Here is a 16,301-nt window from a genome sequence, read left to right on the forward strand (position 1 = left end):
AAGATTTCGAAATATAAATTAGTTGATATTGACAGTTCAGAAAATCAAATTATAAAATGGAGTCTACGATTTTAAAACAAGAAGATCAACTAGAAAATTTACAAAAAGCTTTTCGAAATTATAAAAAATCACCAAAAGAAAGGATTACACGGGCGTTCATAGAAACGAAGCTTGAACATATAGAAAAATTATATACAATATTTTTTGATCAACATGCGGAAATAATATCGAAAGTGACAGTCGCCGAAAAAATTAAATTAAATTATTTTAGAAATGAAATCTTTGATAAATATGATGAAGTTTATTTTGAATTTAAGGTAAAGTTAAAAGAAGATCTCGAGCAAATAACATCATCGATGTCAAGGAAAAATTCTTCAAATCAGTCGACGAACTTGTATGAAGTACGATTGCCGCAGATCAATTTGCCAACATTTTCAGGAGATTATGATGAATGGCAATCTTTCTATGATCTCTTCGTTTCGCTCATCCATGAAAATGGAAATTTAAGTGGAGTGCAAAAGCTGCATTATCTAAAGAGCAGTCTTTCGGGGGAACCTGCAAACCTTCTTAAAAATTTATCTACTACAGAAATTAATTATAGTGAAGCATGGAAAATGTTGATAAAGCGATACAACAATTTAAGATATAATACTAATGAGATTATGAAGAAGCTGTTTTATCAAAGAAATGTTATCACTGATTCGGCGGTTAATTTGAAACAACTCTTGGATACCACTATGGCGTGCCTGAAATCGCTTAACAACTTAGGTGTAAACACTGATAATTGGGACTTATTCATTAATTATTTAGTTGTGTCCAAGTTAGATCAAGAATCTCGCAAACAATGGGAAGTGCATGTTAGTCAAATTGAATCAGACGCCTTACCGATGTGGAAAGATTTATCAAAATTTCTAGAAACTCGCTTTAGAACATTAGAGATGATAAATCCATCAAAACAACTAATCAAGCAGAAATCATTTCATTCTACTTATGAGAGAAATGGAGATATTTCACGTACAAATACCTGCACTATGTGTTCTGGATCACACATACTACACCATTGCGAGCAATTTGCAAATAAATCTCCTGAAGAAAGAATTGAGTTTGTGCAAGAAAAGAGATTGTGTTTTAATTGTTTGGGACATAATCATACAGTTAAGTTTTGTCGCCAATCAACCTGTTGTCGACGTTGTGGAAAACGTCATCACTTTTTGTTGCACATTGAACGAAAACAGGACTTAAATCCTTACGAATCGAAGGAGCTTAACATTGAAACTGAAACGGAAACTAAGATATCAACTCACTTTACACAGGAGAGACGCAGAGAAGTAATATTGGCCACAGCAGTGGTCAAAATCAAAACCAAAACTGGCTATTGTCAATTTGCACGTGCTCTTATAGATCAAGGTTCTGAGGCATCATTTATCAACGAAGCTACTGTTCAAGCTCTGGGTCTTGAACGGAAATCAGTTAATGGCCTTATAACAGGAGTGGGAGACGGGGAGACACATACAAAGAGTTCGGTTTCATTTATATTAGAGTCAAGATATCATTCGTTTACAATGCCAGTTGAAGCATTCGTCTTGAGTACATTGACTTCGTTCTTACCAAATAATAGAACTTTAATCACGGACTGGCCAGAAATGGAGAATTTATTACTGGCAGATCCGCAATTTGGAGAGCCAAACAGAGTTGATCTTATTTTAGGTGTGGACATCCTTAGCGAAATCATCTTAGAGGGTCTTAAGAAACATCCATCGAAGTGTGGCCTTATTGCACAGAACACGCAATTAGGTTGGATCTTATCAGGACGTATCGGTAAGACTAATACATCAAATAGAATTATCAATCTCCACCTACAATTGGAAGAGGATCAGCTCTTAACCAAATTTTGGGAGATAGAAAGAGGACCAGAGAATGTAGTTAAGAAAATGACAAGAGATGAGAAAATTTGTGAAGAGTTTTTTGAAAAAACAACAACAAGAGATGAAGAAGGACGGTACATAGTAAGGTTACCATTTAATGAAGAAGATCCACAGTGTTTTAAAGGTGAAACAAAAGAAATTGCTCTTAGAAGATTTAAACTACTCGAAAGAAAATTAATTAAAAATCCAGACTTATATGATGACTATAAAAAGGTGATAGAAGACTACATAATTCAACATCACATGATTAAGGTTTCGGATTCAGAGATGAACTCTAGAGTATTTTATCTTCCACATCACGCTGTGATAAGAGAAGATAAATAAACTACCAAGGTTCGATGTGTTTTTGACGCTTCTTGTAAAGGATCTAACAACGTTTCATTGAATAGCTGCTTTATCATAGGACCTAAGCTTCAACAAGATCTTAGACATATTTTAATGAGATGGAGACTTCATCCATACTGTGTTGTGGCTGATATTGTGCAAATGTACAGGCAGATTCGTGTACATGGTGATGATTCAGATTGTCTGAGAATTTTGTGGAGATTTGATCCGAACAAGCCCATAGAAACCTATAAACATGTAAGACTCCCATTTGGTACCTCATGCGCCCCATATTTAGCTGTAAAATGTCTACAACAACTAGCAAAAGATGAAAAGTCCAAGTACCCAATAGCAGCCAAGATAACTTTACAAGATTTTTATATGGATGACTTACTAACAGGTGGTGATGACGAAAATGAGATTATTGAGATTTACGATCAAATGAACAAATTGATGAAGGCTGGAGGCTTTTGTCTACAAAAGTGGTGCACAAATAGCGAGAATTTACTTAATCACATCAAAGCAGATAAAATAAGATCAAATCAAGCTGTAATTTTTAAAGAAAATAATATGATTAAAGTTTTAGGTATATGTTGGAATAAGAATACAGATAATTTTGAATACTTGCATCACGTACCTGAAGCAGATATGCCCATAACGAAAAGAAATGTACTATCGGATATCGCAAGATTATACGATCCATTGGGATGGATTGCGCCTGTCATTATTACAGCCAAGATTTACATGCAGAAGTTGTGGAAGTCTGGCTTAGCTTGGGATGATAATCTTACACCAGACTTGTTGAAAGAGTGGTTAGCGTTTCGATGTGATTTGGTTAACGTAAAAAGCATAATTATTCCAAGATGGTTGCAAGTAAAACGTGGCTATTACGTAGAACTTCACGCATTTGCAGATGCTTCGCAAGCTGCCTATGCTGCTGCAGTTTACATGAAAAGTAAGGATGTAAAAGGGAATATTAGAATCCATCTAATCACGGCAAAAACTAGAGTTGCTCCAGTGGAGAAGGAAATATCCATCCCACGTCTTGAACTATGTGCAGCTCTTCTTGCAGCCCAATTAATTTTTGAAGTGTCGCAAGTTCTAAACATTCCAAAGGAACGATTACGAGCCTGGTCTGACTCTACCACAGTATTAGCATGGATAACCGGTGAACCAAGCCATTGGACGACGTTCGTCAGTAATAGAGTGTCAGAAATATTGACTATTCTGAATAGAGATCAATGGAATCATGTCAATTCGAAGGAGAATCCTGCTGACTGTGCATCAAGAGGTATTCAAGCCGAAAATTTGAAGGATCTCAATTTGTGGTGGTTTGGCCCATCATGGCTCAAAGAGATAAATGAGTACGAAACATATAAATCCAGTGATTTTATAACAAACGAGGAACAAAGATCCATTAAGAATATGAGCGCAGTGGTTCAAATAAAGGATGAGGAATTTCTGTGGACGAAATTTTCGAATTTACAGAGACTATTGCGAGTGTTATCTTATTGTCGAAGAGTTCTGCTTTGGAAAATACCAAATAAGATAAGATTTCTACCAGAAAACATTACACCAGAAGAGAGGAACATAGTTTTACAAATTTGTATAAAAGACACCCAAAATTTTCATTTTAAGGATGATATTAATATGCTAAAGAATAATGGATATGTATCAAAATCTAGCAAATTACATACCCTTTGTCCTATGCTTGATGTCAATGGTGTCTTAAGAGTTGGTGGTCGCATTGAACATTCTCAAGCAAGTTTTGATACGAAACATTCCATTATTCTACCTGGTACTAGTCACCTCACAAAATTAATCATACAAGATGCTCATTTAAAATTCTTGCATGGTGGACCGCTGGCAATGCTGAATTATTTAAGGTCAAAGTTCTGGATATTAAGAGCAAGAGATAATGTTAAAAAATGTTACAGAAATTGTATTACGTGCCTCAGGTATTCACAACAAAAATCTCATCCATTTATGGGTCAATTACCATCAGTGAGACTGAAACCTGAGAGAGCATTTAAGTCTACGGGAGTAGATTTTACTGGCTTCATAAAATTGAGATTCGCGTCAGGTCGTGGTTCAAAATCTTATAAGGGCTATATATGTGTTTTTATATGTATGGTTACCCGCGCTGTCCACTTAGAAGCAGTTTCCAACCTGTCTACTGAAGGGTTCATAGCAGCCTTTCGAAGATTCGTGTCCAGAAGGGGCTATTGTAAGGATCTGTACAGCGATAATGGTACCAATTTTGTAGGTGCTGATAAAGAATTGAGAGAGATGTTTAATAAGGCTGTTTCTGACTTTTCTAAGGATATAAAAACGTTGCTAGCAAATGAAGGAACTACATGGCACTACATACCACCTCAAGCACCAAATTTTGGAGGGCTTTGGGAGGCTTGTGTTCGCTCTACAAAGTATCATCTCAAAAGAGTTATAGGTGACACTACTCTAACGTATGAAAAGCTTTCTACGTTACTAACGCAGATAGAGGCATGTTTGAATTCACGACCGTTGTGTCCATTGAGTGATAGTGACGTATTGCCACTAACTCCGGGTCATTTCCTTATTGGAGAACCATTAATAACAATTCCAGATGAAGATTACTCCAAAGGCAATATTACAGGTCTACAGCGATGGAAACTTGTACAAAAAATGTTAAATGATTTCTGGAAGAGATGGTCAGCTGAATATCTGATTACACTAAATCAACGGTATAAGTGGTCATCGAAGGGAGCTGAACCAGAGATTGGTGATATAGTAATTATCAGAGACGAAAATTTGCCACCCGCCAAGTGGCTACTTGGAAAAGTTGAGAAAAAGCACACGGGGAAGGACAACATCACTCGTGTTGTTACAGTTAAAACCAAGAGCGGTCTATTCAAAAGAGCGTGTAACAAACTTTGTTTTTTACCCATGAATGAGTCTGTCAATGATAATTAATTTTAGTTTTCTCATTGTGATTCAGAGTGTTAATATAAATTTATTTACTATAATTATTGTTATACTAGTTTAGTTTTACTGTGTCATGGTGGGCGGTCTTTATATTGTTTAACTTAATTTTATTTTGTGAGTAATTTAAAAGAACAAGTTCTTGGTGGGCGGAATGTTTAAAATAGTTGTTTAAAAATAGTTTTTATTATTATGTCATAAAAAAAGTTTGTGTTATATGTCAATTTCCCTTTTGAATTATATTTAAAATGGAATTACTAGATTTTTCGTGCTGATTTTTGTTTTTCTACAATTGATTCACCTATGAATGTTGTATGCAGTAAATAAAACGAGTTTTTAAAAAGAGCATGGAATCTTTAATTTATACACATAGTATGAACAGAAAAATAGTGCAGTGTTGAACACAAACAGAAACTTATTTAATCATATAAGAAATTGTAGCTGTTGTGTATCGCAATGCGAAAATATTTATAAGGCTTTTTATGATCTCTTCTAGATCGATACCAAATACTTAAGATAAATTTTTACTAAAATTTTAGTAAGCACAGGGAATGTGGTCGACCTGATAATGAACCAGCAATTAGTTAAAACTGAAAATAAATGTAAAAATTTAAGACCATTAAAATTATAATATAATCCAGAATCCAGAAAACGTTTCGACTATAATTCACTGTCGAAAACTTCCACCAGATCGTTTCCCATTATGTTTGATGTTAGTTTTTTCACTGGAACGCAAAAACTTCGGCAATTAGCTGATCCTGCGAAAATTGCGAATCATGAGAAACTAAAGCGATTACCGATACTTTTTCTTGTATTTGTTTCGAAAACTTTCGGAAATGTAACCTTTTTTGTGTCACTTGATTTAATTTCGTAATGTTCTTTTGAATATTTAAGTTTTTGAGGCGGTGAAGTGTTATTAATTCTTAATGACGTGATTGATGATTGGTAATCGAAAATATTTAGAATATTCTACCACAAAAAGTAAAAAAGCTTCGTCATTCGAGAATCGATGTAAAAAATTCAGTTTTTGTTTGGATACTTCCTTTTTGGCCCCATTTCAAGACAAACGATAAATCCGTTAATTTTTATTATGCATTTGTTACAAATTTATTAATGAAAGTCGCGTTATGAGTGAGACTGAAAAATAAGCGATGCTAGTTCAATACATGTCGTCTGACAGTTTAATTTATATGATTTATGACGTGGTATTAGAGCTTGGTACCACCTACTTGGCACAGGAACCTTAGACTTAACGTTTGATTTATATTGCAAAATGACGATTCAAAGGAGCTAATAGGAGCTAGCTTGGACAAAATATTATTGCAATATCTTGAAATTGAATGGATACAGTCCAACTTAATTCAGGTACTTAAAATTTCAAAATATTTACGTTTAGATTGATATACATGTTTCTTGCTAAATTAGATTTGAGGACAATTAGATGTACCGTGTAGCAACACTAAGGCCATGTTTCAGACAGCACCGACTAATGGAACATGTCGTATACATCCAGAGACTTAGGAGTACATAAAGCGCACGACTACGGTTGACAAAAGTAAAAATTCTAAACATAAGAAATAGCCACTTAAACCAAGACATTTTGGAACGTATTTTTTTAAGTTTATATTATTAAATAGTAAAATGATTTTAATTAACTGGTAATCACACAATTTTGTATAAAGTTATTCAGAGGTTCAGAAAAAGATATTAAAGGTACCAACTCCCACACGCGGGCAAAGTGGTCAACGGAAATTTTAATAATAAGTATTAGCACAGCTGACGAATGAAACCATACACAATAAATTAATTATTGTTAAGAGCTATTATAGATTAGATTCATTAAAATATGTTACAATACGGTTAAAAAGAATTACTATTGATTATTAATTCATTTTTTCTTTCATTTCTCACATAGTTTGCATGAATTATCACAGAACTGTATTAAACATAAAACTAAGACTGTATATTCTACCGAGAACTAGCAATGAACTTTATAAAAAAAAAAAAAATATGTGTTATAATTTTCTATATAATATGTATGTTTAACTTGCTTCCAAATAGGTATACGAGCTACGAGTTTAATAATGTCTAAATCATTTTTCATACTCACGTGTTTGTATGACAACCTTTTTGTTGATATATAATAGGAGGTGAAAAATAAAACACGTGTTACCCAGTACTTGTGACATATTGAAAAGTAAATGCGTCAGAAAAAAGTCAATTTGCAGCGTCACGTGTAAATAAAATGCTACATAATGTTTTTATATACAAATGTTCTTATCGCGGTCAAAGAAGTTTCACTTTAAAAATGTTTTATATTTAATGTTTTATGAAACGTATTAATGATCCAACAAATAAGTCTGAACTGATAGCCGATACGTATAATACAAAATAGAACGGTTTAGCCGTTGTATTATGATAGTTTATGGTACCGACATTATTTTTTGACATTCCATTTTCGAATTAATCGTCAATATTCGTGTTCCTTTTACAAAATGGCTCCGTCATGCAACACCACGCCACGTACATAAAAAAAGTTCCTATTTCGAAACACTCGCTTTGAATGTACGACTACAACTTACGATCCAAGTGTAAGTCAAAAAACGCGCCAATTTCTTTAGGTAGGTACTACGTCTTAGAAATAGAGGTATATTGCGGAAGTAATTAACTCAATGACAGGCATTTTTATACTTGAACCCACATCAAAATGAAATGAGGCTGCGTATTATTAAATTGTTATAGAATACTTATTTTTACGTCATATGTTGTTGTTTGATTGTTTTCATTATAGCACACTAGTTTACGCCGTTGAATTCAGCCGCTTGTTAGTAACCTATGTGTGTAGACCTATTTTATGATCCTGTCAACCTGTATTCAAAATTTTAAGATAATCAGTTGAGTAATTAAGACCTGAAATTGACACATAAATATGAATTTTAACCTTGCCGTTTCGTTTTTAAAAAATGCAATGATAGAAAAAGCATGTTATTCGATACATGATTTTATAGATGATTAAAAAGCGTGGATGTAATACCTGTTGACTTCCAAGCTGGATATATTCATTTAAATAATTGTGTTTAACTAACATGTCTTTGTATTTTTTAAATGTTAAGAAAGAGTAACTACTGAGTCTCTTGCCGGTTCTTCTCGGTAGAATGTACTTTCCGAACCGGTGGTAGCTTCACTTACCTAATTGTAAAATGACGATTCAAAAGTGCTTGTAAATGCCTACTTGAATAAAGTTTATTTTGATTTGATTTGATTTAATTACTACAGAGTTAAGTTTCAAGACTCGGAAATTGGATATTTAATTTAATTTCAAATCAAAAAAAGAAAAGAATGCAATATTTAATAAACAATACGTCAATACAAAATTCCGCAATGAATAGAATACGAGGATTTCAAGTGGAAGATCGCACGTTTGTATTAGATCAGGCACGATTTGTTTTATAAAGTACTTTGTTTAGTATTCATCTCTCGCTCCGGAGAAAAAATACCGTCACCTTTTCATGTGAACGCGGGGAAACACACTTAGGAAACGACTTAGTAGATGGGAAATTCATTAAAAAATATAAGGCTCATGTCACAGCTGAAAAAATAAGACATATTACTCAATACAAGATAAAGAAGCGTGGAATTATTATTTATTGAATTAAAAAAGTAAGTGCACTTTACTGACATACTCTCTTATTAAAATGAAAGAAAAGTATTCACTGAGGGTCTTGCCGGTTCTTCTCGGTAGTATCAACTTTGAGATTCGGTGATTAAACATGTCATAACACGATACAAAAGTAGAATTTTATATTTTAATTCATTAGATTACCGTACCGTACCGTATTAGGTGTCTAATATGTATTTTTTATTTTATGGAATAGGTTGGCGGACGAGCATGTGGGCCACCTGATGGTATGTGGTCACCATCACTCTTAGAGAATGACGCTGTAAAAAATATTAACTATTCCTTACATCGTCAATGCGCCACCCACCTTGGAAACTAAGATGCTATGTCCCTTGTGCCTGTAGTTACACTGGCTCACTCACCCTTCAAACCGGAACATAACAATACTGCCTACTGTTGTTTGTTGTAAAATATCTGACGAGTGGGTGGTATCTAAACAGGCAGGCTTGCACAAAGCCCTACCACCAAGTATTCTAACATATTACACAAGTAATGAATCACAATAAACCTCAAAGACCTAAAAATTATAACATAGGACATACCGCAGGTAATAATTAACAAATTCTATAAAAAAAAATGAGAGTAGTAAAAGAATGAAGGTAGATTCAATGATATTTAGCTGAAGGACTCCGCAGGCGCTCCAATAAGTACGCACGTTAAGAAAACGTTTGATGTTAGCGTAAGTGGATTTTCCAGTTTGTTGGAACGTGCGTCCCTTAAGATTTATTTCTGATGCATTCTGATCTTTGATTTTACCTTAAGGAAATACCTAAGATAAATGAATATGTCTCGATTTATTGCACGTTAAATTGTAGTATTTAACATTTTCTTTTTGTGTTTTATTAACGACTTTCAATCATCCCCGGCTTCGCAAGCGTACTTGATGTGTATCATCATTATATTATGACCAAATGACATAAAAAAAATGAGGTGAGGTGGCCCAGTGGTTAGAACGCGTGTATCTTAACCGATGATTTCGGGTTCAAGTCCAGGCAAGCACCGTTATATATATGTGCTTAATTTTTGTTTATAATTCATCTCGTGCTCGGCGGTGAAGGAAAACATCGCGAGGAAACCTGAATGTGTCTAATTTCACCGAAATTCTGCCACATGTGCATTCCACCAACCCGCATTGGATCAGCGTGGTGGAATATATTCCAAACCCTTTCCTTAATGGAAGAGGAGGCCTTAGCAGTGGGTAATTTACAGACTGTTACTTTACTTTACTTTACTACATAGAATCATTATAAATTGTAGCCTATGTGTTAGTCTGATATATAACATATATTACTATTAAATTTCATCCAAATCCGGTCAGTAGTTTTTACGTGAATGAGTAACACACATACATACATCTTCATTAACTTCTGGATTTATAATATTTGTAGGACTTTCACATGTGACTGGGTAGTACCTAAATTCTGTATCCGGAAAGACAGTCAATTTCATTATATGTATAGATTATATGGTAATTTGTCGCATAGCATTGTTGGAGATAACTTTGAGATATACGAAATTGAATGGAATAGTTTGCACTACCAGCATACACTAAACACTACGCAGGGAGCAAATTGAGTTCCTAAGTCGTTTTAACGACGGGCGAAGTTGGAGATATGACGAGCAGTTTATCCTACGACTGCGTTAAACGTTTTGGATTTAAATAACCCAACATTGTCTATAGCTTTATATGTCATAGGTAGGCAGATTGGCAACTAATACCTCTTTTCGATTAGTCCTCTCTGCCAATAGAAACTGCAAGTAATATTAATCACTCCCCATATTGGTGCGCTACCAAAAGAGATGTATATAGAAATATAAAAGACAAAACTGTATTTATAAAAACACAAAGAAAACTAGTACATATTTACTTTACGCATATTGAACGCTCTACGTAAATCAATACATGAAGTCATGTATACAATACCGAAAATACCGCCTGATGATTATATAAAAGTCATGATGAATATTGTTGCTGTAATATTTTTAATTATAAAATTACACGCAAAGAAAGCACAATGAGCTTAATGGTCCATACGTAATAGAGAACGAGTTGCGTTCGAAAGGCTACGGCGTTCAACTGAACCAATAACATACATTATATTGAATTGTGAAACAAAAGGATTATATTTGGTTTTTGGGTGAATACATTAAATTAATTGAAAATAAAAGCGGGTAAGGTCAAGGTTTAGGTCAATATACGAATGTGTAATGTTAGGAAAATTTTTAGATTTAAATTCAAATAGATTCTCAACTAGAGTTAGGTTACGAATATGGCGTGTATGTGGGAACGGTGACTTCCAGGCCGGAGACAGAGTTTCTATGGCAATCTGTCGCCGCCTCGAAACTTTCGCTGTCTAATGGTAAGTGGCATCCGACAGCGAGACGGTACTGTAAGCGGTGGTGTGATCACAATTATCATTACACTGGGAAAGCACTAAGAGCCATTCGACTCTTTCCATTATGATGACGGCTATCCCAACACAGTGTTCCATGTAGTGGTGGCTGCGAATACGCCTGCATTAAAACAGCGTGGTGGAATATGCTCTTAGCTGTCTTTTCAAAAAGATTGGAAGTCTCTTAGCTGTGGTATTTACAGGATATAACTATCGCTTATGGAATTTTATTTTAAATCGAGTAATAATTATCAATATCTATTTGTTTTCAAATATATCATCAGATCACATCAGTTTCCCATACTCGTCCACCGCTGGACATAGGCCTCTGCTATTGCAAGCCACTGTGGTCTTTCTTCGGCTACTCGCATCCAACACAATATATTGAAACCACTATATCGCAACGGTTTACGGGGATACTAGATGTGAAGTAGTCGATTCGATTTAGACCTATTGTTTATCTCCACTGTTTACGATTAAAATAATTTTGTTTAACAGAAAAATTACTAAATGCATTATAACATTTTTTCTATATATTTTGTAAGTTGACATAACTATACATATATTTATGTACGTATTGAAAATAATATAACGAATATAAAACATATATAGCATAAACATATTACACTTATTTAGACATTAAGTTCTTAGTAAGCGTTGTTTGAAATTGAGAGATAGTACGGGTCAATGACCATTGACCGCCTTTCGATCGGCAGATGAACAAATGGGTACATGAGAATCTTCACGTAATTGCACGATAGGACAATCCTATTTACGTACATGCGAATCGAAACTCTAGGGTTTTAGATATAAAATAGTTATTACAGTGTACAGTTGTTTTATATTTTGATTTAGACTGCCTATTTAGACAAAACAGTATGAGCATCGGTGGTTCAGTGGTAGAATGCTCGCCTGCCACGCGGGCGGCCCGGGTTCGATTCCCGGCCGATGCAGTCTGTTTTTATACTTTGATTTTTTTCTTATAAATTATCTTTGTAAAATTTAAAAGTTGTTTTTTAATAAAATAATTCAGATTGAAAATCAAAATACAACTTATTTGAAAATGTGAGTCGCAATTTTACAAGATTATTTTAAATCGTAATTATTTTTTTTTATCTTTACTAAAAATACAGATTTCCTATTTTTAACTATAAATTCAATTCATTTAAGTCATTCAATCAACTTTACATTTAAATGGCGAGTGGACTTTTAAGCGCCATTGAATCAACCCTTAACACAAAACGATTATACTTGAAACTATTTTTGATTTTGAATATGAATTCTACAAATATACATATTTATCTAAAACTCACATACCTTGTACAGTTGGGGTAAGAAAAGGTTCGTCATCTTAAGACCTATTTTCGTATGCTCACTATGAGCAATATAATCTTTACCGAGAATAAAGTTGAAAATGACGAAGATTTTCTTACTTATTTGATATTAAAAATCATGTCATATCACCTAGATTATAATCATACTAATAACGGGAAAAAACCGATGTATTGATGACGATAGAACATAGATCATAAAGTTGCAATTTCAGAATGAATGTAATTAATATGGTTGTGAACTAAACTAACCTATCGAATTTCAAAATTCAGTAGGGGCGCCAAAAATTTAATAGCCTACTAGCCTACTAGCGGCAAATTTGTAAATCCGCCACTGTACATATATACAAATACACTACACAAATCTTTGAATGATGACAATCTGACAATGAGGCTTGTTACGAGCATATCTGCAGTAAGCAGATACTTATAGAAGTATTATTGTGTTCCATTTTGGTGGTGAAATAAGACACACAATTAAAGCACAAGGGAGATATCAGTAAGTTCTTGAAATCAATTTAATAGAAAATAGAGAGAAAATAGATCTTAGGGTGACGAACCTTTTCTTACTACGACTGTACATATATGTATAATGTTTATTTTAAATTCAAATAACTTTATATATATAACACTTAAAATTCGTTTATGGCTGGCACAGAATGATCATTACCCTTTTCGTTACTAGCTGTATCTGGACATAGTGAGTAATTAAGAACATCAAAGCCAGTGGGGATGCACTGGACCCAACTTCTGCTCATTGAGCGTTATCACGTTTTAGTCTAATGGCGTCGTCTGCATTTAAATTTACATGTGGCAGAATTTTATTTTTTAATTTTATAATAGGTTGCTTCACGATGTTTTCTGTTGCACAACACAAACCAGTCTATTATAGACAAAGGCTTGTAAAACTATCAAGATGTTTTTTCTTTAAAGAAATATTGAAACATAATTATATAATAATAAATAAAATAATCGTATAAAAACATATTAAAAAAAATGGTTTAAATTTGCATATATTCCTTATTTTTATTAGATTACTAGAAATATATTTTAAAGATTATTATTAATGTAAAAAAAGTAAAGTAACAGCCTGTAAATTCCCCACTGCTGGGCTAAGGAGAGAGCTATCCCATTAAGGAGAGGGCTTGGAACATACTCTACCACGCTGTTCCAATGCGGGTTGGTGGAATGCAGTTTTCCTCACGATGTTTTCCGTTAGCGCCAAGCACGAGATGAATTATAAACACAAATATATAGAGTGGTGCTTGGCTGGATATGAACCCGAAATCATCGGTTAAGATGCACGAGTTCTAAACACTGGGCCATCTCAGCTTTATTAATGTCCTTAAAACCAATCAACATAGATATTGCACAATAATTCTATAAATAACAAGATCGGTTTTCATCTAGATATTTTATATGCTTAAGATGTATACGTATTATATATGTATTACGATGTTATAGAATAGATAGAAGGAGCAGTAAGCAGACTGATGATTGCTGTATAAGTATCTCCTTAATCTCGATGAAATAATGCTACGACGTCCATTCGGGAGCTTCGAAGGGATCGTCTTAATGAAAATCCACTAAACTACAATTTATTTCATTATTCGCATTAATGTAAGTAGCTTGAATCCATAATTTGTAAGTAGCTATTTATATAATTAGGCGCCAAATTTTAGCTTTTTCGATATGCCTCAGATTGCACGTAATGCCATTGGTACAATGACAATGAAACAGAATAAATAATCTTCGTAATTAGCTATTTTCCAAAGACGTTAATGGTTTAACAAGACAGGAGTAGATTACATTGGTCAAAAAAAATGCTGCTGTTCAAAGGAACAGTCATACAGACAGAAATAAGCAGTTACTCAATAGATACTTATGCAATGAGAAAAGACTATATTCTATATAAAATTTATAACATTACATCCTTCTAAGCATTTAGGTAGTCGTAAAAATTTAGGTAGTCGGAAATTGAGTTTCAGTGTTTAAAATCTAAATAATCTCTAATAAAATATCATGACTATTGTTTGTAAGTTAAGTTAAAACCATCAAATAATACGATAATGACTAAATTTCAGAACAATAGCGAATACGACTTCCGAAACGGAAGTAAACGGTTATATTTTCCGCGGCTTATTCTGGTCGCGGAGGAAATCTATTGTAAGAGCGAACAAGTCTACCAAACGGCTTCTAAGTGAAATGAATTTGGAAACTAAGATATTTCTTGGCGAGCTTATGCGGCTTGCATGTCCAATATACTGTGAACTTTTGTCTCTTATCTTAAACTGGCGACTCGGTCCCAGTGCGGATATAATTAGGTTTCGTAGCAGAACTTCAAGAATAATATAATAGAAAGAAGTTATACTATGTTGTTGAAACATGCTTTAGTTCTTTTGTTATCATTCAATTAAAGACGAAACACGGGCAACGACCTCAGTCGGTCTGTAGTAGGTATAAATCTCTAACTATATAAATCAATCTTGCATCTTGGACTATATATGCACTTTTTTACACCATCGAGTACTATCTTTTGTGTAAATAGTAACCATCACACATAGACAGTGTCGCTGTAAGAAACCACTCCTTACATCGCCAATGCGCCATTACCCTTGGAACGATATGTGCCTTGTGCCCGCAAATAAACTGGCTGACTTACCACTACTTACCAGTCAAACCAAAGCATAACAATACTTAGTATTGCTATTTGAAAATGATGAGTGGATGGTACCCACTTGGGCTTGTTCACCACCATGTAAATGGTCTATTATAATGTAATTTAGAAATGTTATTAACCCTTTCATGTTTCATGCTTTTAAATTCATTACTTATTCGTGTCTCACTGTACATTTTAGTTCTTTATGGTCTTTAAACATGACTCAACCCTAAGAACAAGTTCAAACGACTGAGTTTAAGTGGAGTTGCTTAATTGATTTTTTTAAACAAACTTTTTTAAGGTTATCTTACATCATTGCCAAATAAATTATTAGATAAATTTATTTACTTAATGATACAATAAATTTAATTTAATTATTCATATTATTTATTAGCTTTTTTTCAATCATATTTGAATGTTATATTGTTGCTGATTATACGTGAATATATCCTGAGAATATTGTACAAACAAATTAATTTTTCTCTCTATATATATTTTATATAAGCCGTATATCTAATGTATAAAACAAGTAGATCTTGAAGGAGCAAGTGGGTCAAAACTGAAAAAATCGCGTAAAACGATCTTCAAATCAAATTCAAAGGCGAGTAAATTAATATTTACTTGGTTTTTCTTTAGTATGATTTAGTTATTAACCGATTTAAAAAAAGAACGAGGTTATCAATCAGATTACAACTTCCGTATCCGGTCCTATTTAAATATCAAGCAAAAACATAATAATAATTAAAAAAAAAAATTATGCCCTTAAATTTTATTTATAGTAATTTACTTAAAGTATTATTTGTAGTCGTTTTTTTTGTCAAAATGTCACGATGGTATCGTTTCGAAACGGCCGCAAATAGTTACAAAGAGGACTTACAGCGAATCTAAATTCACTTGGGTCTAGCGTTTCCACGATATCTAAATGATCATAAAATTAGACTTGGGCTACTTTATGGGCATGAGTTCTTGGATGTCGTTGAATAATGAATAAGCCCCATTCGACGACTGTGTTCGGTCACGCTCTATACC

At 33.6% G+C, this 16,301-nt stretch overlaps 2 protein-coding genes and 1 non-coding gene across 3 annotated transcripts; all 3 read left to right on the top strand.

Annotated features, from left to right (window-relative positions):
- Window positions 1-356: 356 nt before the first annotated feature.
- Window positions 357-2,249, top strand: LOC124535427. Its single transcript, XM_047111639.1, has one exon. It carries the CDS (start codon window positions 357-359, stop codon window positions 2,247-2,249), a length of 1,893 nt encoding a protein of 630 aa, XP_046967595.1.
- A 162-nt stretch (window positions 2,250-2,411) lies between these two features.
- On the top strand, window positions 2,412-5,201 carry LOC124535428. Its single transcript, XM_047111641.1, has one exon. The coding sequence runs from the start codon at window positions 2,412-2,414 to the stop codon at window positions 5,199-5,201; it is 2,790 nt and encodes a 929-aa protein (XP_046967597.1).
- Window positions 5,202-12,164: 6,963 nt separating this feature from the next.
- On the top strand, window positions 12,165-12,235 carry Trnag-gcc. The gene has a single exon. It is a non-coding gene; the product is annotated as a tRNA-Gly (tRNA).
- The last annotated feature ends 4,066 nt before the right edge of the window (window positions 12,236-16,301 follow it).

This window comes from Vanessa cardui, chromosome 14 (genome assembly GCF_905220365.1).
Source record: "Vanessa cardui chromosome 14, ilVanCard2.1, whole genome shotgun sequence".
NCBI classification, from domain to species: domain Eukaryota; kingdom Metazoa; phylum Arthropoda; class Insecta; order Lepidoptera; family Nymphalidae; genus Vanessa; species Vanessa cardui.